Below are 27,912 nucleotides of genomic sequence, written 5' to 3' on the forward strand. Positions count from 1 at the left end.
AATGAACATTTATAAAATTGCAGTTTTACTGAAGAAAAGAAAATGCACTTCTAAGGGCAAAGGTTTTATCAATACTACCTGTTGGCTGAGTTTTTTAAGGTAAGAGATAACACTGTAACTAAGTCCACAATCTAAATTATCTGATATCAGATTTGGAGCTCCCATCATCCTTAGTGCTTTCTTTAATGGCTATAAGGAAACAAAATACACAATAGTAAGAATAGAGTCTTAAAATACTTTAGAATTCACTTATAAGGCTCAAGGGCATGTAGTTTCGGTAACTTATTTTTTAATGGTTAAGGCACGATACATAAATTCTCAAATGTGGAACAATCAAAGGTAGAAATGAAAATAGCAGGAAGAATACAGAAAGCAAAAAGGTAGAAACAGGAGAAAGGGAGTGAGATAGAAAGAACAGGAAAACAGAAAATCCAAATAATTCAATCAACATCCTAGATTCCGGAAGCTTTTCCACAAAGTTTTACCGTGCCCCCCACTGCTTCTGTTTTTCCGGGGGTACTAGAAAATTCAAGTCTCCAATTTGTCACTTCTGAAACCTTTAGTTCAAATCTAATCTGGCCAACCTCTGAAATGAGTTTGATGATCATCTGTGGGGTTTTTACTGGACATTAGGCCGCCATATCAAAGTCAATTTAGCATTACCATTTTTCCATTCAACAGGCCCATAATGAGAATTAAGGGAATTTTAAGAGTTGAAAGTTGTGGCATCTGCGCTGTCAAGGGCACTAGAATTCAGCAAGTCTTAAGTGCCCTACAGACTTGCTTACTATTTGTCAATTCTGCCAGTAAATATAATTCCAGAATTCGAGGTTGAGTAAATCAATGATCAAGCAACATTACAAAATTTGTCTATTGCGAAAAGGGCCAAAAGCAGAGCAAGTTGAATTTCAAGAGTTTACACAATGGAATCCCATTCTTCTATAATAGTCGGGTTATTTGAGCCTGGCCTCTGGTTCTGAGCGAGTGGGCAAAAAGTTCCCGGCCCAGTCCACTGAGGAGGAGGCCCAAATAGGTGCAGTGGGGGCTGTTGTCCCTATCACTGAAGTAGAAAGGGAGAAAATACAAGCATTTAATATTGCAGCCACTTTCAGAGTGTTTTGGGGTGGATTAGGACAGAGAATTACCGTGGGAAGCGTGTTGGGGGGGGTGGGGAGAGTAGAAAGCGAGAGTGTGCACATCTGCACTACTTGGGGGTTGAATGGGCAGTCGAACCACAAACTAAAAGAAGGACAGCCATTTAAAATAATTGAGAGCACACATTTTAGTTTTTAGGGAAAAAAAAGTTTATGATGGATTAATTCCGGGTGTGATAGCTATCTCTTAGCTGTTAAATAAGCATAAAAATACATACCAATAAGAAATAAGGAGGCATGGTTTTTAAGTAGTTGTCGAAAGCCTGTCGCCACTTCAGATTTGGCTTAAGCTTATGAACTTTAAACAAATCATCTGCAATAGGGAACAGAATGACAAAAGATTACATCACTCTAAATTCTAGGCTTCCACAACTGTTCCCAACTACTAAAGGTCCTTATTTATTTGAGCTCCAGTGGGAAGTTCATGTTTAATGGCCTTCAATTCATCCAGAATTCTTGTGGCTTTATCAATGCTAGCTGCATTTTTACCTCAAGTATATTTAGTTTCACTTAGGCATAAAACAAAAAAGACAACAATTACAACAAAATGTCAGAAAGTAGATTGCCCAGATAATCTTTCTGGAAAATTAAACAGACTTCTCCAATTGCTTGTATACTTGAGCACGACACTGTAATAGTGATCCACTTAGAAGCTGGTCTGGCAAATACATTCTGGCATTTTACTGCAATGCCTATTCAACCCGTAGTGAAATTTGAAGAGAAATGCTCAGCAAGCAGTTACTCCAAGGGCTGCCTTTTGCTTCCCTAATTCAAAGATACGGGACTCTTCAAGCCTCTGTCCAAAATAAATTTGATCTTGTCCTCTAAAGCGACCACATGCAGATAGATGTGGGAAGCGAATTAGAGTGAAATCCAAGCCAACAGTGTCCATTTTATTCTGGTACTTGATGATCTAAAAGGCGAAGCCAGAAGGAGTTAACGAATTCTTGGACTAGTCAACGACCCTAAGCTTTTCTACTCATTTACTTTATTCCGTTCGCATGGCTTAATCACATATGGCCGTAATTTCCTGGATAATAATGGCATTTGTTAAGCGCTTACTGTGTGCAAAGCTCCGTTCTAAGGGCTGGGGAGGTTACAAGGTGATCACGTTGTCCCACGGCGGGGGCTCACAGTCTTAATCCCCGTTTTACAGATGAGGTAACTGAGGTACAGAGAACTGACTCCCATCTGCTGGTCACTAACTTAGCAATAGCAATACAAAAAATACCTGCTAGCGCCATCGGCTACGTGGCATAGATTACGAGGCAGCGAGAACTCTATCTCCCAAACGGTGGAGTCTCAGAGCTCCAGTACCCTCCTCGGCCCGGGCCACCCCGCAGTGGCAGGGACATTAAGCAGCCGGTAAATCTCCCGTGATGCTGGGTTCCAGCTGCAGCACTCCAAGCCACAAGTAAAATGGAAGGGGCAATGGTCCACGGACCTATGCCACCTCCTGCTGATTCAGTAATCGGCGACTAGGGCTGGGGAGGGAGGAGGAGAGGTAGTAGAATTCCCTGCTTGATGGCACGACTCTCAAAGATCCTGCTTGCAATTTTTCTCTGCCAAAAGAGGAGGCCAAGAGGCACCCCTATGAAACCCTAGAGACCTGAACCATCCATTTGGACACCCCCAGCCGGTTTCCTGATACCTTTGTTACAACTGTGGTATTCGTTATACAGTTACTATGTGCCACTGTACTACGCACTGGGGTAGATACAAGGTGACTGGCTCTGAGCCCCTGTCCCACAGTCTTAATCCCCATTTTATTAGACGGGGCAACAGGCACAGAGAAGCTAAGTGACTTCCCCAATGTCAAACAGGAGACCTTGGATCTGGGATTAGAACCCAAGTCCTCTGACTCCCAAGCCCAGTGCTCCGATCACCAGGCCATGCTGCTTCTCTAATCTAAGAAGGAGCACGGTTAGGGAAGTGTTGGGGAGGTTCTGGTCAGTCGTGGCCCTCCAAAGTCTTCCTCACTCCACCCAACCTCACAGCACCTCCTTACATATCTTTAAATTATAAATTGACTTATTTATTTATATTAATGCCTAACTGCCCCAGCCTGTAAGCTCATTATGGGTGGGGAACAAGTCTGCTAATTCTTTTGCACTGTACTCTCCTAAGCCCTTAGTGCTCTGCACAGAGTAAGCACTTACAAAAATTCCAATGATTTCACTGATTGGAAGATGAACTGGAGGCTCAGGGGATGGGGAAATCTTTGTCCCTCAAAACCCTGCATGATACAGAAGTGACATTATTTATGTTCTGAGGAAAAAAAACTCAAAAAGCACTGGCTGGAAAGACTAAAAGCTAATGGCTTGGACGGATAAGTACAAAGCTACTTTTCAGGACACATAAACCACATCAGGGTTTCTGCACATTATACTTTATTACTAATAATTATATTTATTAAGGACATATGTGCTAAGCACTGAGGCAGATTCAAGATGGCCAGACTGGACACAGTCCCTGTCCACAAGGGACTCAATCTAGGAGGGAGGGAAAGCAGGACTTTTTCCCCCATTTTACAAGGTCACTCAGCAGGTCAGTGACAGAGTTGGGATGAGAACCTGGGTTCCTCCATATTCCCAGTCCCATGTGACTTCCACTAAGCTAAGTTGCCGGTGTGCGGAGATCTGAACTAGGCATTTAAAAGCACACAGCCAAAGTGAAAATCATAATCCAGCGCTCAGCACAGTGCTCTGCACACAGTAAGAACTCAATAAATACGACTGAATGAATAATCCCCACTCTGGGGTATGTTAGCAACCTGCTTTATTATACACAAAAAATCTACCCTAAACCACCAGAGATCCTCTCTGCTTTGATGGTCTCATTTCCCAATCTTATTGAGACCTAGTCTCCCTAGGTACGGAGAACCAGGCACATACTTACGGGGGTGGGGAGGGGGCCACACCTCCCTGTGCAGTTATGCCCAGGGATAAACATGCCAACTCTATGCCCAATAAACTCAAGTTTCCAACAGCACACTGTGTATGCGGGGCCAACTAGTAGCCATTCTGTCACCACCCATGCTGGCTCAGGTACACCTGGCTCTGTCTTCTTCTGGGGTGCTTAGCTAGGATGCATACCATCTAGAGCAGGGTTGACGGGAAAAATCGACTCAAAGTTGGGGGGAGGGGTGGAAGAGAGGGAGGAGGGAGGCCAAGGCATTTAATGGTGCCTGGCCCCCATTCTCATAAGGCTAAATGCTGCAAAGTGGATGTTAAAGCCACTCACAATCACCTTACCTGCTCCTACCTTACCTCCCCAATGTCCTACTAAAGCCCAGCCTGCACTTTGCTCCTCTAATGCCTATCTATTCACTGTAACACAATTTCATCTATGTTGCTGCCCACCTCTCGTCCCTCTTCATATTCAACAGATGACCACCCTCCCCACCTTCAAAGCCTTATTAAAAGCATATTTCTAAGAGACCTTCCCCAACTAAGCCCTCATTTCTTCTTCTCCCACTCCCTTCTTCGCTCCATCCTTTATCCACCCTTCCCTCAGTCCCACGGCACTTATGTTCACATCTGTAATTTATTTACCTATCAGCCTTCATCCTTTCCTCCTCCACCCCTTCCAAAACACACCAAAAATAATAATATCAATGTCTGTCTCCTCCCTAGACTGCACGTTCACTGTGGGCAGGGAGTGTATCTACCAACTGTTACATTGTTTTCTGCCATGTGCTTAGTACAGTGCTCGGCACACAATAAGCACTCAATACATACAACTGATTGACTGACTGGAGAGGGAGAGGTAAGGAATTTTAAGCCATAGCAGTGGCAGTGAGATTTTGGATGGCCCTGCATCCTGGCACAGATGAGGGGAACGCTGCAGGATCCTGGGTCGGAGGCGGCATCCTGCTGGCAGAAGCGGCAGGATCGTGGGCCGGCTTCCCCCCATCCCGACCTGGAGGGAACCACGCTGTCTCACTGTTGGGGCACACAGCCCTGCTGTTGATCTTCTGGCTACCTGCCACACCTGCAGTTCAGGCCTTCATGGTGCAGTCTCGGGTAGGGACTGGCACCACACTGGGGCCATAAGAAAAAAAAAAATCCAAAAATCTACTTGCCCTCCTTGAATCTCTCAAGCCAGAATACGCAGGCTGCCTCGTTCTTCTACCGGTGCTCCATTCTGCCTGACTTCCAGCCCAGCCCAGTGTATCTCCAGGACTCTCAAGCTTGATATGGGCTTGGAGCAGTCATCAGGGACCAGCTCTAAGCAACAGGCAAACCACTAGGCAGCTGGGAGGGCACAAAGCAGATTGTCCCCTGCTTGGATTACGCCAAAGGCATAGCAGGGCTGACCCATCCACACACGTCCGTGACTCAGAGCAGGCTTGAGCCAGGTTCACCCTGTGTCCCAATAAGCGCTCAATAAATACGACTGATGAAATACGACTGATGATGTCCCGTGGCAGCCACAGTGGGGCCATTTGCAGTGCCAGGCCCTCTGACGTTGCTCTCTGGAGCCAGATCTCTCAGAATTGCCAGCCCACGCCACCGCTATTGGGGCAGGTATACACTGATCTCAACGGCAGCACTGCCCGCAGGAGTCAAGAAGGGGAACAGAAAGCATTAAGCAATCTTACAGGGAGTGTGTACCTCTTCTTCTTGGAGCCCGGACACTGAAATTGGGCTCAATGAAAGGGATTTTCTTCGCAATACAGACTCCTTCATGTAGAAAAATGCCATGACCACTCAAAACATTCTTTCCTAGTCTGAGAGAAATGGAACATTTCCAGGATTTAAGGTTTCTCCAAATGTAAATGTTCCAAAATGGATTCTTCTCCCCTTCTCCAGTCATCACCACAGACAGAGTCTAAAATTTTTGTCAGGTTTATAATGAATTTCAATGCCACTATCTTATTACTGGGTTGCATAAGTTTAAGGTTTTTAATTTAAAAAGACCAAGTTATGCCACCGGCATAATCTTAACAAACCCCCAGCTAAACACCTCAATTTTAAATTAGAATACAACCTTTGAATATTTATAGGGGCTAAGACTATAAATGACAATGAGAAGCTATAATGATGAACAGATTATTATTCCTTTCTTGCCCCATCATATTTCTTTTAGTCTTACTAAAATTACTGACCAAGACATAAAGACATTCAAATTAAGACAAGGCAAAGATTAGAAAAAAATAATCATTTTTTTTCCTACAGTAGAGAGTATATTTGGGCAAGACCAAAAAAATCCAAATTCTTAAAATGACCCACCACCCGCCCCACACCAAGCCTGTAGATTTCCTCAGTGGAGACTAAATGATTGATAATTCTAAACATGGGGAAAGGGAGTTTCCAGAAAGGTAGGAGAGCCTGAACTCACCATACGGCAGAAAGGCCATTCCCTACTCTGTTCATTCCAGTTCACCTAGATCACGGCTGCTGGGGGCAACACATCTTCCACTAAACTAAACATTATGGAGTAGGTTAAAATCAGATTCCCAGGGCCAAATACAGATTTTAATCCTTTGCTCTTGCAAATTTAGGAAAAAAAAGGTCCTGAGGTACTTAGATCTAAAAGAACCAAGGCATTTTGGAGGTGTCTTAATAGCAACATACCATGGCACTACACATATACATTTAACACAACTGTCATGTCAGGAAAATGGCTTCTTGCCAGATTAAAAATGAAAACCCAAGCTTGGGGAACTTTTGATCTTGTAAGAAAAACAACAAGGGGGAAGAAGGGAAGTTGAAAAATCATTTGGAACACAGGCATCTTGGCCCTGTAATTACCCCCAGTTATTATTCTACTAAGCAAAGGGGGGATGGGAGGGCAAAGCCAAAATGAAATCTCTGCTAATCAAAAAAAGATGTTCTATTAAGGCTGGTTTAAAATGCAGATCTGAAACACACAAAATTTAAGGTCTGTCTCCCCTTACGGACTGTAAACTCTTTATGGTCAGGGAATGGTTCTATCAACTCTGCTACATTATACACCCCCAAGAACTTAGTTCAGTGCTGTATACGCAGTAAATGCTCAGTAAATATGACTGATTGATTCATTCATTCATTCATATTTACTGAGCGCTTACTGTGTGCAGAGCACTGTACTAAGCACTTGAGAAGTACAAGTTGGCAACATATAGAGACGGTCCCTACCCAACAGCGGGCTCACAGTCTAGAAGGGGGAGACAGACAACAAAACAAAACTTATAAACCAAATAAATAGAATAAATATGTACAAGTAAAATACAGTAATAAATAATATGTTCAAACATATATACATATATACAGGTGCTGTGGGGAGGGGAAGGAGGTAAGGCGAGGGGATGGGGAGGGGGAGTAGGGGGAGAGGAAAGAGGGGCCTCAGTCTGGGAAGGCCTCCTGGAGGAGGTGAGCTCTCAGTAGGGCTTTGAAGGGAGGAAGAGAGCTAGCTTGGCGGATGTGGGGAGGGAGGGCATTCCAGGCCAGGGAGATGACGTGGGCCGGGGGTTAACGGGGGGACAGGCGACAACGAGGCACGGTGAGGAGATTAGAGGCAGAGGAGCGGAGGGTGCGGGCTGGGCTGTAGAGGGAGAGAAGGGAGGTGAGGTAAGAGGGGGCGAGGGGATGGACAGCCTGGAAGCCCAGGGTGAGGAGTTTCTGCCTGATGCGTAGGTTGAATGGTAGCCACTGGAGATTTGTGAGGAGGGGAGTAACATGCCCAGAGCGTTTCTGGACAAAGACAATCCGGGCAGCGGCGTGAAGTATGGATTGAAGTGGGGAGAGACAGGAGGATGGGAGATCGGAGAGGAGGCTGACGCAGTAATCCAGTCGGGATAGGATGAGAGATTGAATGAGCAGAGTAGCGGTTTGGATGGAGAGGAAAGGGCAGATCTTGGCGATGTTGCGAAGTTGAGACCGGCAGGATTTAGTGACGGATTGGATGTGAGGGGTGAATGACAGAGCAGAGTCGAGGATAACACCAAGGTTGCGGGCTTGTGAGACGGGAAGGATGGTAGTGCCGTCAACAGTGATGGCAAAGTCAGGCAGAGGGCAGGGTTTGGGAATTCTAATCCAAAGAAGGCTGGACTGGGGGGAGGAAAGGGGTTATATTTGAAAATGAAAACCATTTGCACTGCTTTCAAAGTCCAAGAACAGATTCACTATAAATTAGCAATTTCACAACCATCGGTGTATTTGGATGTTTGTACCAAATTAACATACAACATTAATGTCAAGTTTCTGAAAACATTTGGTTTCATTTAGAATTTAACGTGACTGTAAGGTGACCGGGCATTCTGCACTAGGCAGACCAGAAGGCTTGTTAGGGTTCTATCTTCCCTGCCCACTAAGACCTAAATTGGGTTTCCAGGTTTGGCCAGGGTGACGACAGCAGCAGTTAGGAGAAGCTTTTCCTTCGCCTTTCCTTCTCTCTGATAGTCTTCCCCACTGGCTGCCATCTTTCTGCTCAAGTGCTGGCCACAGCGGGTAGCAGAGGGGAAGCTTGATGAGTCAACCTCGTCTATTTTTTCTATTTCCCCTTTCTTCTCCCTGCCCTACTTCTGAGGTCCAGCGCCCCAACCTGCTTCTAGCTCACTTTAAATTACTCACTACAATTGAATAATTGTGTCTTAAAGTCCTTCCATTTCATTTTTAATGAGAGTTTTTTTGGACACGTCATACACAACGCCAACAGCAGTAGGAAACTTAAAAACGAAAGAACAACAAAAAAAAACTTCAGGAAGTTAAAAAAATAAAAAGGGTAGTTTAAGATCTTTTACTGGATGCTTCAGTCAACTGCCACTCTATATCTATCACTTTAGTTGAACAGAAACCAATTCTCAGAAACGGTTTGGGAGGGATGGCGGCTAACAAATCTGGCTGCAAACTGGTTACAGGACAATCTTAAAATTGTAAATATTCTGACAATCACAACAGAAAATGGGGAGAAGTAGTAGATCATCTGAAAATGTTCCCTCCTGTTCATTAGAGATAATACTTGGTGAAAGTTTGATCATTTTCAATGCTACGAAATGAACTGTAATTAAATGTATAAATCATTTCAATTTAAGTCAGTCGCAACAAAATCCTACGGCACATTACTCTGAAACAATGGGGAGCTTCAAATACAGCAACCCCCCCCCCCCCCCCCCCCGCCCCCGATAAAACCAGTAGCATCTGGGCAATAACTTTAGAAAAAAGGTCTTATTTTTGCATTTGGCCATGGAAATCAAAGGCTAAATTTACCACCAGGATCTACAAATACATTGATTTTTTAAAATGTACTACTCTGAAGAAAATAAGATACAAACCAAGAGTGAAGTATTGCTAGCTGATACCAATACTACTTACTCACTAAAGAGCTTCCTGATATCGAGAAATTTATCAAATTTTTTAAAACCCCAAGTGCTCCCTAGCCAAAATTAAGTTGCCAATGCAGTAACTGCACTAAAGCAGGGAAAAGAATGGGCACTGAAGTTTACCTAAAGGGAGCTGACAACAAATATGGACCACATATATACATCTCCCCTTCTGTATGTGATGTAAAAACAAAAAACAAAAAAAACAGAAAGAGGCAATGTGGAAATCTTCTCCCAAGTCACATTCAAAAGCTAAGAGTCTTTACATTTTCTAATTTTAATTTTCAAATAATAGTTCTGATTAAATTTAAAAATGCTTAGGCTGTCTATTACCACTAGTTTTTCTGTCTTGTATTTTAAAGGTGATTAAATGGAGTATATTTTACCTACCTAAAAGAGGGAGTAAGACAGGGTAGTTGTAAGGCATCACAAAGAGGTTTACACAGGTTAAAGTAGTGCTCGCTTTTAAATAACCAAATGGATGTCCAAGTTCACTGTATTTTCCACTGCTACTCACAAATACCTAATAAGAACATGAAGGAAGAGGTGTCATTATTATAATTTAAGATCTTATTCAACAAAAAGCAGTACATACCAATATAAAAGCATAATAGAAGGGGGGGGGTGTTTGTTTAAATGGTGAGGAGGTGGAATTTTTAACTTTGGAGTATATAGCTTAAATTTATGAGCTTGAAAAGGGCAAGGTAGTAAATATTTTAAGATATGAAATTACACTACTCAAGTCTCAAGTACGTTGCATCCACATTTCCCATCCCCCTTCTCCCTCGCACCTTTCACAGTGACCTTCTGGAAATATTACAGTAGTAATTTACTGGTATGTGGCACCAATCATTGAGACAAATAAAGTAACTCACAATTAGCCCACCACTAATTCTGTGAAAATCTCCAGTAAATGCCTTTGGGATAATGCCCTATGGCTTCTACCTTCAAACAGCATTACAGAAATACGGCATTGCTGCTTTTCGCAGGATACATGGATGTGTAACACTAAACTTTTCCCACACTAAATGGGCAATCCAACAGGCAATTTCCATTCCAGACCAGTTAAGCCACAAATCAAACCCACCGCCCTCCAACATCCATTCCCCATACTTAATATAATCCTGTCTCCCTAATCACCTGCCCTGAAGAACCAGCCACCCAAATTGGGGCCCCTCCTTACCATTCCTCCAATACCCTCCATACTCTGGTCCACTTTAAGACATCCTAAATGTTAAGGATTAGATCCCTAAGGGATCCTATTTCTCACCCTCCTCTACTAGGTCCTCTTTGATAAATAAGACCGTGGTAACAGAAGTTGCAAAATTTGCAATTTTCCAAAAACAAATGCCAGAGGGGAGTCCAAAAGGAAACAAGATGACCGTTTGGATTACAGTCCCAAGATCTGATCCTTTACCAGCTCTTTGGTGCAAACTCTACCACCCACGATCGAGATTCCCTATTTTTTCTGTCACACTTTCTCACACCCTAATTCACCTTTTTAAAAAGCTGCTCAGAAAGTCAGAATAAAGAATCAGAGGATCCTGGAACTTATGGAGAAAACACTGCTTTAGGCTGACTTGATTGGAGATATACACTAAAAGCAGTATACGGCTACAGAAAAATCCTGTTTTAATGAAAACCACAATAGGAAACCAATCCAAATCACAGAAGCTCAGTAGAAAAAAAACCTTTCTCCACAATATTATCTCAGCAGAATACAATTTAGATTAGCAAATTCAAAATAACTCAGCAAAATAAAAACTCACTTTAAAAGCAATAAAACTGCACTTCCTATCCCTAGCCTTCTGGGAGGACAAACAAGTGCAGAATAGGATCACTTGCTTTGAAGTCTCTGGAATCCGCCCCTCAGGGATCAGGCGAGTGTGAACTGCCCACAGAGACACTTACTTTGGCACTAGCCAGTGAGATTTAGCTGGAGAGGGAGGAAGGGTGAGAGGATCTATAAAGCAGAGTACTGAGCAAACAGAGAAACTCCGGCAGGCTATGGATAACAAATTCCAAAGTAATACCACAATCTGAAGGTTTCCCCAAAACTGCAAGGCCTGTGGTGGCCCAAATCAGGTTTCCAGCTGCCCAGGTGATGTGTACTCAAAGGCCAAGTCCAAAGTAAGGAAGAGAGGAGCAAGGAGTGGAAAATTTCTAAAGCTGGATATTGCTGGCTTTTTGAAAGCGATATTCAGCATAAAGAACTTTCAAAATCAAGAATGGATCTGTATAGTCTTGGAGTTTGTTCAGTTGCGTTACTGTTTAAGAAACAAAGAGGGCTAATGAAGCCATATAATTTGATTTGGTGTGTCAGCTTTTGATACATTTTTCATTTTACTGATTCAATCTTGATTCCACTGACAACTTCATCTAATTTTTTTTTTAATTTCTTGTACTTTCTCATCTCGCTTCCTCCATTTCTTACTAACAGACAGTAGGGTCTTGAGTGGAGAGAGATGGTAAGAAGTTTAGCCGGCATTTTAGGATATCTCAAATCAATGAGGAGTTTAGCTGGCATTTTAGAATATCTCAAATCAATAATTATGTCCTACAAAGCAGCTACCACACATACACAAGGAGCAGTGTTCCTGGAAAAGACAGAACCTGTCAACAAATGAATGGCACTAGAGTTGAGAAACAGAATTAACTTTCTAAAAGAGTAGGATTTCTTCTGAGGAGTCAGGTATTTAAATGAAGAAGCAGCAACTATCATTCCCACTTCTACAGGTTAAAAACCCATGGGTGAAATCATCCACCCAAGATAAAATATCTGCTTGAGGTATAAAATCCCACAAGGACAATTTGAAATAATAAAGTGTCCATCCAACCTGGAACTCCATTGACCTTCTTGCTTTTGAACTTTACCCAAGTAAGTGATGCACTGAGCTAACTGATTAAAATCAAGCTGTCACACCACTGCAGAAATAGACTCCAAGTCTACCCTGGGGGCATCCAGACATCACTAACTACCCCTAAAGAGTTATTCCATTTAACCTTAATTTTTAAAGACATAGACAGTAGAAGTTTCTTGACTTAAGTTACTTGCTTGGTTCTGCCACGTTCAAGAATACACTTAGAAATAATTTCATTAGTACAGTTCCATAGTCTAATTTTCTCCACCCGAGTTCCAGAAACTAGTTAAGATAATTAACAAATCCTATGGTGTAGAAGTCTGCTACTAGGAAAAATACCTGCCAGCAGGTGTGAGGAGACTTCCGTTCCAGGATGTACTGGGTTAAGGGTGATGGTTCAAGTTCGTATTTGTCAAAAGGAAGTTTGTCAATAACCATCGGTTCACAATCTATACAGGAGAACCTCACAACTGGATGAGCTGTTCTTGGAGGCTAGGAAAGAAAAAGATTAGAATCCAGTTAGATCCATCAGCACTACAACTTTGACAAATTCTATTACGCTTAGGATGACAAGGCAGCGTTTTACTACAGAGCTCCTTTCTTCCACTTCCAGGCACTGGCTTCTTGGGCCGGGGACTCAAATTTAGGTGTACGAGGGAAGAGACAGCATATTTAAATTCTAAGGGACAAATCTCGAATTTCAGTGAAGCCCAACGTTGTCCTGAACAGATGCAAAGCTTCACTACCATCAGAGTCTAAAGGCTAGAGGCAGACCCTGCACACCAGACTCATCTTGCTGTCTCGGGGCAAAGCCTGGTCCTGCCTCTAATCCCCTCTGAGGCCATTATTTCAGGAGCTCCCGAAAGGCTGAGAAAGGGGTATGGGAGAACAACTAGCCTGCAGTTCTCTCCCACTCATTCGTCCTGCATCATCTGAGCTCTCCAGTAGCTCTGACAATAACCTAGCCACGGTATTAAAGCCGGTAAGCAGTTAGTTAAGAAAAAGCCCAGTGGGGAGGGAGGCATTGAAGAAGGGTCCACTTTACTAACGGAGGGAGTGGCAGCAGCAGGGAGGCACTGGCAAGGGTAGATGGGAGGGATAATGAACAGCATTAACTGTTGGGATTCATAGCAGCGAAGCCACTTAGAGCATTCATTCAATCTCAGATCTTTGGGCCTGGAAAATCTGGATCAAGGAAACAAGGTGGGAGGCACTATTCTGATAATCCAGATGGAGGAATGGTACCAGTCTTCACTCCCACTAAGCCCCACCAGAGACAGGAACTATGTCTAATTCCCAATTGTGTATTCTCTCCCAGTACTTAGTACGATGCTCTGCACATAGTAATCACTTAATACAGGCTATTACCACTCCTCCCAGGCCCCAATACTGGCTCACTGATGACAAAGAGAAATGCAGGGGACTCTAAATTCTTTGAAGGGTACCAGGGAGACAAAAGGAGAACAAGTTAGCTGTGGGCTCAGCCTCCTCTGCAGTACAGGTGGACAGTTACTACAACAACTGTCTGGTGTCAAAAATAAAGCCCCAAAGTGAATGAGCCTGATGTCAGTTTATGCTTTACCATGGGACAGCTTGCAATCTAGCCACTGTGACTTTCAAACTCTATCCAAACACTAAGGGAGGGAGTCAGAGCAAAAATAGTATGGGAATAAAAAAGTGGGGATGAAGAATGGTATCAAGCTCAGATGGAACTGGCAAACAGGAAACGCAAGCAAATGAAAACTTTTCTGAAAATTATTTGCCATATTTAGTCCTTGGGCTCCTGAAAACATAAACTTTTGAAATCTACGTTGACACCCAAATTAAAAAAATGTATCCAAAAATCAAACCAGAGTAAAATGTAATTCAAACCCCCCTTCCCTCTTGCTTTAACTCCTTAACCACACAGAACAAGGGCATGGGAAAAAGTAGGGAGAGGAAGGTGGATGATAGTGACAAATGTCATTTAGGACACAGAACTTGCTCCCTGGAGGTCCCAGTTTGACTTCAGGGACGAGGCGGGGGAAAAAAAAAACACCACCGCTTTACAATTAAGCTTAGGCACTCCAAGTGTGCAGATGAGTGATAATTGTCAAAGTTCTTCTAAAAGAGAGTCATTTTAAATTCTCAGCAAATAGTAAATTTAGATAGACTTTTACCTTTAGTCTTGGAACACTTACCAGTGTAGGTGAATTTTGATCGGGCCAAAAAGATTCTGGAATGGGCCAGTGTCCAACAGGAACACCGGTTTTAGGGTTAGGCCGTACATAGATGAGCTTATGACAACTATGCCATGGCTGAACAGCAAATGAACTGACTGGCCTACCCGAATCTATAAGTCCATCTTAAAAAATAAATAAATAAATAAATAAATGAGTAAAAATCAAGGTTTTCATAAAGGCATGTCTTTTTTAAAAAAACAAGAACACAATCAAGTATTCTATCACTCCACCATAGTGTCAATGATTAAATATTCAAGTCAAGTTCTAGTATTCAGAGATTAAATATCACATGATAATTTCTTTTCTTTTCTGTTAAAAAAAAAAATCTGGAGATTGTTTTGGGCAACTTCGTATGAGTCCTTCTTGGAATTCCAACCATGTAAGTTTTGCCACTTCTCTTCAATTAACTGACCAAAGCTTACAGCGTGTAAAGAAGTGTACTATGTGCATGGGAAAATACAGCAGAAGAAACACCCTCAAGGAGCTCTCAGTCTAATGAGGGAAACCAACAGCAAAGTATTTATAAATACTGGGAGCAGGAGGGAAAAAAAAAACATAGTACAAATATGGAAGGATGAAACAGCTAAATGAATAATTTATGTGTGGACATAAGTGCTAAGGATGGCTGTTGGACTGACAAGGCTTGATAAGGTGTTTTAGTCAAAGAAGACTTCCTGGAGGAGATGGAACTTTAAGAGGCCTTGAATGACCAGGGAGGGGGGGAATGTGCTTTGGCAGATTTGGACGGGGAATAGCATGAGACAAGGATTGGAAGCAGAAGAATCATAATTGAGGCACAATTTGAAGTTGAGCTTGGGAGGCTCAGAAATGTGAGCTAGGGAGAAGAAAGTGAAACAAGTCAATATGTAAGACGCGGAGAGCTAATGGAGAGCCTTAAAGCTGACTGTGAGGATTTTTAGCTTGATGAGGACCAGTTTTTGAAGAGTTGAAAGATGTGTACTGAGCGATGTTTCAAGAAGATAACCGACAACAGCGGATGAAACCGAAGGCAGGAAAATTGGTGAGAAGGCCTATAAAATTATCTGACCAGGATATGGCAAGTGCTTTGACCAAAGTGGTATCTGTTTGGGTAGAAAGGGAGAAGCTAATGCAGGAAATGTTTTAGAGGAAGAACCAGCAGGATTTAGAAATTGACTGAACCTGAGAATTGAAACACAGTGAGAAGTAGATCCTGACACCACGGTTGCTGGTTTCTGGGACAGGAAGAATATCGGAATTATCAACAGAGATGGGAAAGTTAGAGGAGGAGTGGGTTCAGGAGGTGTGATGAAGTTTGCTTCAGACATGTTGTGTTTGAGGTGTCTGTGGGACATCCCAGTGCGACTGTCCTGAAGGCATGAGGAAAAGCAGGAGAGGTTTGGACTGGGGAGGTCAATTTGGGAGTCATCTGCATAAAGGTGGTAGCTACAACCATTCAGAGTAGTTCCTCAAATTATCCATAAAGGCAGAGTGGAGGCAGAGCAAGGGCCTGGGACTCAAAAGGTCAAGGGCTCTAATCTTAGCTCTGCCACTTGTCAGCTGTGTGACTCTGGGCAAGTCATTTCACTTCTCTGTGACTCAGTTACTTTATCTGTAAAATGGGGATGAAGATTGAGCCCTTTGTGGGACATGGACGGTGTCCAACTCGATTTGCTTCTATCCACCCCAGCACTTAGTATGTCTGGCACATAGTAAGCGCTTAATAAATATTGTTATTAGAGTGAGAAAGGATGGAAACACAGAACAGAGCATTAAGGGATATCTACAGTAAAGGGTGATTAGAGATGGAAAATGAGACTGAGTAACACAGTGGCAAAAACCATTCAAGGAGAAAGAAATGGTCTAGTGTCAAAGGCACTCAAGAGTCCACGGAGGATTAGGACAGAGAAGGGTCCACTGGACTTGGCTGTGAGGGGGTAGTTGGTGACCTCTCAGGGGAATCAAGGGGGCAAAAGTCTGATTACAGAATGACAAAGAAAGGAGTTGTTGGAAAGGAAGTTGAGGCAGGTGATAAAATCTGTTCAAGTAGCTAGGACGTGAATGGGAGCATGGACAGAGAATGATCGCTGAAGGGAACTGTGCGATCCAGAGTAGGCCTTGAGGAAACTGGCGAATGTACTTATCGCATTACTGCAGTATTTTAAACTCCACTGAATTGGAACGGGTTATCTTAAACCAAATATATTATTATCAACAATAATCAGTGGTAAGGTCCCACTGCATTGATGGTTACAGACAATAATACTTCTATTGCATGGATAAAAAGATAGGGCACAACAGCAATGGGGGTTTATTCAAAATAAGCAAAAATACAATCTGCTTAGACTCAGTCATTAATCAAAGCATTAGTCAAGAATGTCAGGAAAGCAAAGTGAGATCAGTTCCACCAGAATGGCAAAATCGAGGACAACTGCTTTCAGTTCAAGGGAAAAGGTAGCTCAAATGAGACCGTTATGATCTAGCACGCTGCTGCATTCAAAATTACTAGAGTATTGAAGATCTCTGGTACATTTACTTTTAAAGGTTTTTTTTTTACTATGTACTGTCAATTTAGTTCATACACTAAGATAAAGGCTTTTAGCCCTTAAGCCATAACCCAGTTACTCTTTCGGTGCTTTATTAGGCATTTGGTATTCGCCTCAGCCCCACAGCACTTACGTACATTTCTATAAATTATTTATTTATATTAATGTCTTTCTTCCCCTCTAGACTGTAAGCCCACTGCGGCAAGGAATATGTCTATCAACTCTGCTGTACACTACTCTCCCAAGCGCTTAGTACAATGCTCTGCACACAGTAAGCACTTAATAAATACCACTGACTGATTGATTCTTTCTAATCCTAGAGTTAGTCTATTGTAGTGCAAACAATGACAAAAGCTCAGTAAAGGACTATCTGGTATAATCACACAATGCAATTGATCCCATGGGTACCACTGGACTTCCTCATCACACAGACCCATGGGTGAATAATTTTATTGTCAATAGCACCTTCTTCAAGAACTTGGTTCTCTATTGAATATGGTGGAGAACTCTGCTATCGAATGCATTTTAAAAAATATCTAAACCAACCCGTCTTAACCTAGTTGCTTGTAATGTCATGTAAGAAGACTCTGAGTCAGAAACGAAGCAATAACTTGTGAAACATGGAAAATATTATACTTCCCATAGTAGGTTTCTTTCTCTCCTTCCTCCTCAACCCTAAACAGTAATAACAGCTATGCTCGAAGGAGGAAATAATGTTTCCTGCTCATTTTTAGTACACTGACTTATCAGAGTGTGCTGCCCCACATAGTTTCTTCTAGCTACATTTACTTGACTGGGCAAACACACACCATGCAACACACACACACAAAAATCAAAGGATTACTGCTATGATCATGCAGAACGATATTACATCTTAGCAAATATCTAACACTTTGGTTTTAACCATTCTATTAAATTCATTAGTATTAAAAATAAACAAGTTATTTAATTTAATGTGTCTCCTGCTTAGGATAATGCATGGTTCTACCAGGAAAGGGATTCATTTTGCACTGACTTTCTGCAATTATGTGAGAATTAATGAAAAACTAAATAGTACCCTTTTTTTTAACATCATGTACATGCTCCATCTTATCCAATGTCGGATGGTCAAAACTCACTTTTTTTACCCTACACTTGCCCCTTAATGAGCAAAAAAAGTCCAAAAAACAGGTAGTGATTGTACCTTCTCCTGAAGGAACTGGATCTGGTCCCGTCTTCTCAAAGTTAATAACAACACCACTTTGAACTTTCTGAACCAGAGATTCTAAACATTGATTCAACATTCTTTGTGTCCGAACACAATAGGAGCGACCTAAAGATGAAAAAGGGACAGAAACAGCAAAAAGAGTTTGAGTAATGTGCTTAGTACTTGCTTAAGCGGCCTGGCTTAGTGGACAGAGCCCGGGAGTCAGAGGACGTGGGTTCTAATCCCGACTCCGCCACTTGTCAGCTGTGTGACCGCGGGCAAGTCAGTTCACTTCTCTGTGGCTCAGTTACCTCATCTGTAAAATGGGGATTAAAGACTGTGAGCCCCATGGGGGACAACCTGATCATCTTGCATCTGCCCCAGCGCTTAGAACACTGCTTGGCACAAAGTAAGCGCTTAACAAATACCATCATTATTATCTTGTTAGAGTGTTTTCTTAATACAAATATTGGAACGCTTCCCAGTATTTCTGGAAATGCCTGCTACTGTGTTAATAGCTGGGATCACAATCCGCAGTTTAAAAGCTAATTTTCTTCTCACTTTCCAGCCCTAAGGAAAACAAAAAGTAGTCTCCACAATACCTCCTGTTACTTCACACATCTGTGTGATGGCAGATTCATCAGTGGGTACACTCCCCAGTTGTTCTGGTTCCGCAGAAGCCGCGCCAGGCAAACGCAGTACTAGGGCAAATAACCTTTGATCCCATCGAAAAGGTTCTTTGGTTAGCTCACTTCCAGGCAGAGGAGAATTGAGGGGAAGATGAAGCTGAGAGGGGAAGATTTGAAAACCGTGTTAATACCCCTTATTTCAAACGCATGCCCTCTTAAGCCACCCGACATGATGACAAAGTTCATTTCTCTTTTATGTAACTGAATAAAATTGAGAAGCCTTTCCAGGGTTGTTAAGGTGGAAAATTTGATTAAAAAAAATTATTTTTAACTAAAATTACATGCCTCCCACAGATATAACTGCATGTTCCCTGCTTCCTTTTGACAAAGTAAAAGCCCCAAATAAAGCTTACCTCTTCTTGAACACCAGCAGTATTTGTCAACTTGTTTCCATCTGTGATGGTAATTAAAATAGACGGTTCTAAAAAAAATGGATTCCTTCCCTAAAAAGATAGTAAAAAAAAAAATATCAGAGCAATGTGAAACGGTTATCTTTATTTGAATTTCCCACAGAGTTCTCAAAAAACCAAAGGTGGTGTTCTCTTTTTGGATACCGAGCCAACAGTTGGTGAACAATACATTCAAGCAATTTCCCAAGAGAAAAACATTTCAGTTTTGAGGGGCTCGGGAGGTTACATTCACAGAAGAGGTGCATATTGGTACTCTAGTTCAATTGACGATACACAACCCCTTCTTTCAAAAAAGGCCTACGGAATCGGAATATCTTGCTCTTTGAGTTAGTTCCAATTCAACGTTACAAGAGAGGAGGTATTGGAAAGCAAGTAACAGGAATATCAGCCATGCAGATAGCCACTCACACTTACCAGAGGCAATTGCCATATCAACCCTGGTGGATGGACAAGCAGCTACCGGGGTGCATCGCAGCCACACACCATACTGCACAGAAACTTCTTTGGGTTTGGCAGGGAGGGAGGGGGGAGGGAAGGGAGAGGAAGGAGGGGAGAGGGAGAACACACGTGTTCTTTCCCTGGGTTGTGCCTGCAACCCTACTGCTGCCACACAGGACTTCCTCTCGGTCCCTGGGGCCAAAGATAGTGCCTGCCCCCCAGAATGATCCTACGGCTGTGGCCCCAACTCTGGAAGGCCCAGGGGCAGGTAAGCTTACAATTTCCAGCTTCTTAGAATTTTGGTTCTAGTGTCCAGACTTGGGATCAAGGCCTCTCCTGGACCCAGACGACTGTGGGCAGACGAGGACAGCACTGCTGGCACAGGCTGAAGAAAACACTGCCCAAACTCAGAGCCTTACAGTGTGAAGAATGGATGCAAAAATAAGTAACGATTGTACTTTTCAAAGTGAATACACGGAGAGAATGAGCACTACCAGTGTACCAAAAAAAAATCTAGTATTTTAAAGGTAAATATTTTTAGAGTTCTTCAAGCGTTTATGAAGATTTAATGAATATAAAAAAAAAATTACCACACCCAATTTAGAGTCTCAACCTCCTCCCACCAAAAAAGCAAGAAGGGATTTACTATATCCACACATTTTTTACCTGTCCATAATTGTCTATTCCAGATACTAATCTATTGAGATTTAACAAATCAAATGAGGATCTTAGAGCCTGACCAAGTGTAGTCAGTCCTGAAGCCTGCAGATTTTTCAGTTCATTCATGAATGTTGCATGGTTCTCCTTCCAACCAGCCTGTAGAAACAAAAATGATTATAATTAAGACTCACTAGGAATCCAACGGGATGTAAAACACACACCATCACAACAGCAACTACCCTCTAAAACTCTGACAGATAATGGCCCAATCAATCTAACCTCCTGACTAATCAAGTAAACTATTACAAAAGGTTCATTAAGATGCTCCCGTCTCAGTGATTATAACCAAGAAATTCTCGAGTGATCCTACTAAAGGATTTTATAAGCTCTTTCCTTTGGCTTTTTCAAATTTTTCCTAACCAAATACCACAATAACGTCATCTACATTTGGGCCTGGAAGTAAAGGAGCAACTTCAAACTTACAATGAAGCCCTAGACAAGTTTGAAAGATTTTGTCTTTCTCCATGATTTACATCTTCACTTTTTGGTCCAGTTAATTTCAACTTAATGCTAAGTATATTTGAAGTCACCCTCAAAGAGTCTTAGAAATAAACTCATAAAAATAATTTGCCACAATGTAAACTACTCTGTAAAAACAGCAAAACTGGGAGGGGATGGCACAACCCGAAAGAGGGAGGAAGACGAAGAGGAGGCTACTGATTTGGGGCAGGGTCCCCTGGCAATTCCTCCTCTTCTTGCAGTTCAATACGACAGCAGCTCTACTGCAACACTACCAGAGTTCTGGCATAAGTTCCTCCTTTACAAATGACAATACCAAGTCCAATAAAAGTAATAAAGTCATGTTTACAAAGCAGTATATTTAAGCTATTTTATGAATTTTACCCACAAATTTAAAATTGATGTAGAAAACGTAGATTAAAGTCTGATAATGATGACATACAGCTAAGTTTATACAAAGTCCAGTTTGTAAAACATGTAAGAAACTTAAGGATACTGAGTTGAAGGTGCTGCAAATGGTGAGGATGGGGTATTGAAAGGAAGAAGTTCCTTTTAGAACACTGCTAATGATACAGATATTCAACTGATAGAAGACAAGTACAGAAAATATAAAAGAAAATAAAGGGATACTGTGAAATTTAAGCTCTTGAAAGTTGTTTAAAAATAGAAATGTTCAAAAATTAATCAAAAGAACTGATAAATCAAGTTACTCAAAACTTACAATGCAGTTAATAGGGTACGGTTTGGCTAAGCAAAAACAAAGGAAGATCATATACTTTGTAGAGTCAGTTTTGCAGGACACATTTGCATTACACAGCCTCAACAAAACTAGCCTTGGCTGTAGAATTCTTCATAAAATTTTCTTAAAGTAGCGATCTTTTTTTGAGGTTCTGAAGGATTCACCAGTGCAAGCCTGCCTGAAATCAAAGGCATGGATGACAACCAAATCTTTTCTCCCACTTCTTTCTGATGTACCCTCCACTACAACTGCACAAAGTTTAATATTATTTCTCTAACACTCAGCAGCACATACTGAATGACAGCTCATCTCCAGAAGTAAACAATATTTGCGGAAAGTTTCTGGGTAACAAAAGTAGACAAAATAAAGGAGAAATTTAAAACAAAAAGCATTTCCTCCATTTTCTTATTAAAACTAAGAAACTCGCTTTCTATATGCTTTTGTGCCCCCTTTTCTCTCCCTCCCTACACTTCCTAATCTTCAAAGGCAGAACTCCCCACCTTGTTAAACACCAGAGAGATTATAGAAATTCGTTTTGCCTTAAGTGCTTCAAAAATGATCGACAACTATTTGATACACTGTCAGTACATAGCCGATAGACTTCTAAATGTGATCGTGTCATCAGAAAGAAGTCTATTGATGCAAGCAGAATGAACCCAAATGATGTGAGACTATAAGATGAATATGCACGATAATTTAGAATATGCAAATTTTAATAAAAAGATCTGAATATCAATTGTACTTTCTCTAGCACTTAGTACACGCTCTGCTATAAACAAAAAGGCCTCAAATACTACTGATTAGTGATTAATTGAATCCAATTCTATCCTTGACTGCTGGTCAATTCATAATTTCTGACTCAAAATAGTGCAACAGTTAAATGAAGTTTTCTCTTTCAATGTTCACTTCCTTTTCAGTAAGCGTGAAAATTTTTGATGCTAGAGACTGAATCATATAACAACTACCATAGATTTCTTTTTTACTGTGCATGTTACTTTCCTCAAGCATACAGGAATCCTAATTTAGAGATAAAGGGCCTTCTAAACCATGTGCAAAGCAATCTTTACTTTATTTGCATGCAATTATCCTGGTGCTTATTACAGTGCTTTATCCTTCATAAATGCTTAATATATGCTAGAAATAATAACAATGTTGGGCAGAAATAGGGAAAAACGTAATTGGGAAAAACTTAAATGGCCACTGTTCACTGTTAAATGGCCACTAGTAATTTGTGCTCCTCAAAAAAAGGAAATTACTCCTCTAAATGAATTTTAACAACAAATACAAGGATAAAGAGCTGAATTAATTTTAATCTGCCTGCTGTAATGCACAGAGAAACCTTTTTCACTGAAGGTACAGTTCAACTCTGTGAATGCAGCCCACCTCTGCATACACATACACACACATTTATGTATATATAGTATGTATGAGTGGGTGCATTTATATTAATCATTTATAAATGTTTGCACTTTCGTCATCGTATTATTCAAGTCCTCACCTGTGAAATCAGTAATGGGGATAACAACTAGTCCTAACTTACAGAAAAATCAAAGCCGAGCTTGGGGGACTTGCTCAGTATCACACATCAGAAGGACAGCTGGGGTTATTTCTCTTTTCTCCAATTGCTAACCACCACATTTTTTTCAACTTCCAAGATAAATGGAGACATGGTAGCCACCCTTTTAGAACAATACAATGCAGAATTTTTATTCACACCAGGGGGATGCAGCTTGTTCCTGAAAAAGCTGACAGTCTGTGTGGGCTGCTTCTCTGCTCTTACAGTCCCCATGTAGCACAGCAGCTACATGGGAAACAGTGAAGAAAACTGTGAGGGTTGTGACTTGCCTGTGAGAGGGGGCCGAGGGAGAAATAAATCAATCTTATACTATGTACAGAATACTGTACTAAGCGCTTGGGAGAGTATACTACAACAAGAGTTGGTAGACCCATTCCCTGCCCACAGGGAGAGTACAGTCTGGTGGGGGGTTGGCGGGGGGAGAACGGACAGACGGACATTAATAATAAGTAAAATTACAGATAGGTACATAAGTGCTGTAGGGCAGAGGAAGGGATGAATAAGGGGTTCAAATCTAAGTGCAATGCAGAATGGAGTGGGAGAAGAGGAAAAGAGGCCTTATTCAGTGAAAGCCTCTTGGAGGAAATGTGCTTCCAATAATGCTTTGAAGGTAGGGAGAGTGATGATCCGTCGGGACAGGAAGAGGGAGGTCAGGAGGCCAGGCAGCTAAATAACCTTGTGAAGCAAACTATAAGGGAGAAGCCATCCAACCAGCAGGTATGGCAGAGGCAAGCAGGGAGTTCTCAGAGTGCAGTATCTTCTCTCTGAAGTTACACAAGAGGCTACCCTGAAGCATAAAGAATGAACTGGAATGGACAATGTTGGGGCCCACTCAGCTGGAACGTATGACAAGACACATACTCCTTGAAAACGGTAATATGCTACTACTCAATTATATATGTAATTTGTAATTCCATGTTTCAGGGGGATGTGCTAAAACTGAGTCCATTAATGTCAGGGACAGCTCAGGCAGCTAGATCTGCATTAGATATTAACTTGAAAATATCTGTGGGGCTTAACAATAATGATGTGATTCAAAAAGCTTCAGAAACAAACAGAAATCTTCTGAAAAGTAAATATTTTTTAAAGAAACCACCTCTGGTATGAAAGAATACCAAAAGAGGAACAGAAATTATAAGAATCATCAACTCTTTGGTGGATAATAATAGTGATATTCGTTAAGTACTTACTATGTGGAGGCATCATACTAAGCACTGGGGTGGATACAAGCAAATCGTGTTGGACATAGTCCCTGTCCCAAATGGGGCTCACAGTTTCATTCCACGTTTTACAGATGTGGGAACTCAGGCACAGAGAAGTGAAGTGACTTACCCAAGGTCATGTAAACACAGCATCATGAATTTGACTGACATGGAGAAGTCAGTTGAATCATCACTAAAAAAAGGATCCACAATAACACTGTCATATCAACATTACAGCAATATGCCCAATACGTGGCTGGTACCCCAGTACCAGACCGCTGGCCAACATTTTTAAAACTGGTTCTTCAACCATTCTATGCTCCACCAGTGACTTCAACTCTCCAGAGTTCCTCTTATCTCTTCTTTCAGTACATTCCAGTCAAAGCTCTCAGGGCCTCCCAAGTAAAACTTCTCTCGACTCACTTCCAACCCACTGCTCAACCCTTTCCCCCTATCTAGAACCTTCTCCTCCTCTCCAAATCACACCCTTCCCTTCCTTCAAAACTACTTCCTACTGGCCACATTCACCTTCTTGAGTCAGGCCACTCCACTTTAGAACTTATGTTCACACCATTTGTTGGTTATTTATTCACACGATCGTTCAAAAAGGCAGGCCTGCTTGTCTCTCCTCCCTCACATTAGACTTTAAAGCCCTTGAGAGCAGGGATCGTGACTTTTACTTCTTCCCTATTATCACCAAGCCCCAAATACAATAAGTAACTTGGGAATTATAAAGACGATGTTGGAGCAGTCAAATAATCAGAGTACTTTACTGACTTGCCACTCAAGCCCATGTACGTCTATTTTAAGTTGCAGTCCACCCAGTTCCCTCACCAGGGTTGTGGCCTAAAATAGAATCAGCCCACAAGAGGAGCACTCTGAAGCAGCTCATAAATGGCTCATAAATGGTGCCAAGTGCAGGCAGGCCCGAGTGGCTAGCAGTTCGGAAGCAGAGGGCCCTTGGGAAACTCTAAGTGATGTGGGTTGGCTGGGGTAGGGTGCAAATTGAATCAAGAAGGCCGGCACATTCACAGAGTGTGGTGGCAGCATGGTATTAGGCTATGGACTAAAGGCCTACAGAACTGTAGTGCTTCTCTAAGGTTGTGAGACTTGTGTTCCCCGTAGACGCTTCATCCGATACCTTGATGAGTTCAATCAGGGTCACTTACAGGTCATACTCTAACTGACAGAATCATAAACAATGAAGTCAGTCTTCTACCACTGAAGCTATGCTCACCACAACACAGCTGCCCTGGGGAAGAACTTCTGTGGAGAATGGGTAACAGCAGGATATCAAAAGTAAATATTTTACGGAAACAAAAAGAAAAAAAAGCTTCAGACAGTGCTGTATCTCAGCTGAAAAATGGGCATCAACTACTGCAGACAGAGTACAGTGGTGCTGTTTAATTGGAAGCTCCTCGAGGGCAATACTGCTTGCTATTGTATTCTCCCAAGCGCCTAGTTCAGAAAGCTGAACACAGTAGGTTCTTAATAGATACCATTAAGGTAACACTGCCTTTGAAATTAGGTAGGTCAAGTAATTCTGGAAATCCTTGTCTTCCTCAAATCCCTTTTCTTCCATAACCTCACCACATCTTCTCTATCCCTTAGTACACAAGTGCTTGGCCACAGTGCATGCTAAATGCTGATTGACTTGTATCTGAAGGATTAGGCAAAATTAGGTAGTCCCAATACATAAAATGCAAACTATCTACAAGTACTGTCAAACAAACCCCTTATTTGTGGATAAATTAGTTCCAATTAAGCATATACACTGTGATTAAAATTCTAAATTAGTAAGGCAACACTATCTATTCTATTGTATTCGACAAAGGGAAATCAACTCCTAATCCAACCAGTTGGATTATCAATGGTCTTTAAAAAGAAACACAACTGGCTTTCAATACACAAACAAGAATAAAATGCTTCTAAAATTTTGCTCCAGGGTGATCAATTCAGGGCTGTGTGATACACTTTCACTGCATAAATGAGTTATTTATAGGGGAGTCCACTAACAAGTGTTAGAGAAAAAGGATCCCCCTTTAGAACAAAAGTTGAAGACAAACAAAACCTTCTATAACCCATGGAAGAAGTCGCAAGACTAGGGCTCAATATACTTATCTCTTCTTCATGATAAGTGAAAAATTAAAGTTGGCTAGTAGATGTAGAGTTTCCAAATACAGCAGGGGATGCTAAGAGGTGTTAAGACATCAAGCAAATTAAACCAAAGACAGTACACACTGGCAAAGGCATCTTGGACTGATAAACTAAGCCAACATACACTGACCCAGCTATAGCCATTTATATATTTGACAAGGTAAAGAAATACTCAGATTGACAAGATTTTTCAATTCCCACTTGTCTGGGAATGAGCACTACTTCAAAGGAGTAATTTCAGGGAGGGCTTTACTTAAGCAGTTGGTTTACCCTACACATCCCACATGAGCTCAGGCCTCCTTGGTTCTGTCTCTACTGGCAAGAATTTTAAGGTGCAAATAGTCTGCTCCACAACCAAGAGGTTAGTTGAGCTAAAGGTCGTCACATCATCTGATCACTGTAGGATTGCATAAGCACTAATTAGGTAACTAACAAAGTCGAAAACACTAAATTTTTTTCCTCAGACTACTGGACCAAGAACCCCTGCAACAGAACTGATTATCGGTTTGCACAGAGCCACTCACACCTTTTCCCTGACATTTTCCCACTGGGCCACCTAGTTCAAGGAGTGAAGAAGCAAGCAGAGGTGCTACACACTGCAATGTGCAAGCAAATATTTTTGTTTCTTTAAATTGTGCAGGACCCATCTCCCATGCTGCAATAAAGTGACGGCAGCATAGTGACTGCGCTGTGCCATAATAGCAGAACTCACTTTGGGTCATTTCTTTTCAGATAATTCATTTCTGTTTCTAACGGACATGTCTGACCTTTGTAAATGCCTCATTTTTCCTTTCTAGTACAAGCTATGCAACTTATCTCTAAACTCTCCCAATTTTTCTACAGCACTCATCTTGACCTCTGGAAGGCCATAGATTAATGATCAGGGCCAGAACATTTTCCCTATGCCTCTGCTGAGATGGTAAACTACTTCTCTGGTAAGATGGTTGCCTCACTGATATAAATATCACTTCCCTCACTGGAAAAAGCTTAAATAAGGCCTTTTAAATCCACTCTTCTTTTGACTCCACCATTCTTAACTCCGTAGTCAATCAACTATAATATCCAACTCTCCCCTGCCATAATTTCTCCCACTTAAACTGTGGCAGGGACTGTGTCTGACCAGTACAGTGGTCAGCAGACAAGCATTCAATGCACACAATTATTATTTTTTCACTCAAATTCACCCTTTCTTTCTCACATCTATTGTCAAAGTCCTTATAGAAGTTTTGGCCATATTCTACTTGGACTAACTGCAGTTACCTTAGTGGC

General features: G+C 41.7%; 1 protein-coding gene across 5 annotated transcripts in view; it reads right to left on the reverse strand.

The window, feature by feature from the left end:
• The window catches only part of LOC119929502 (integrator complex subunit 6-like), a 50,845-nt gene that overhangs the window by 10,040 nt on the left and 12,893 nt on the right, over window positions 1–27,912 (reverse strand). For 2 of the 5 annotated variants that reach the window (XM_038747675.1, XM_038747674.1), the window contains 9 exons: window positions 20,457–20,606; window positions 19,296–19,385; window positions 18,856–19,039; window positions 18,251–18,379; window positions 14,501–14,664; window positions 12,660–12,812; window positions 9,850–9,982; window positions 1,373–1,467; window positions 79–189 (listed from right to left, as the gene is read on the reverse strand). In XM_038747675.1, coding sequence (XP_038603603.1) covers window positions 79–189; window positions 1,373–1,467; window positions 9,850–9,982; window positions 12,660–12,812; window positions 14,501–14,664; window positions 18,251–18,379; window positions 18,856–19,039; window positions 19,296–19,385; window positions 20,457–20,606 — 1,209 coding nt within the window. Of the gene's footprint in view, window positions 1–78; window positions 190–1,372; window positions 1,468–9,849; window positions 9,983–12,659; window positions 12,813–14,500; window positions 14,665–18,250; window positions 18,380–18,855; window positions 19,040–19,295; window positions 19,386–19,766; window positions 19,854–20,456; window positions 20,607–27,912 lie in introns of those variants that run through there. The other 3 variants (XM_038747676.1, XM_038747678.1, XM_038747677.1) reach the window with 3 other exon arrangements.

This window comes from Tachyglossus aculeatus, chromosome 6 (genome assembly GCF_015852505.1).
Source record: "Tachyglossus aculeatus isolate mTacAcu1 chromosome 6, mTacAcu1.pri, whole genome shotgun sequence".
NCBI classification, from domain to species: Eukaryota; Metazoa; Chordata; class Mammalia; order Monotremata; family Tachyglossidae; genus Tachyglossus; species Tachyglossus aculeatus.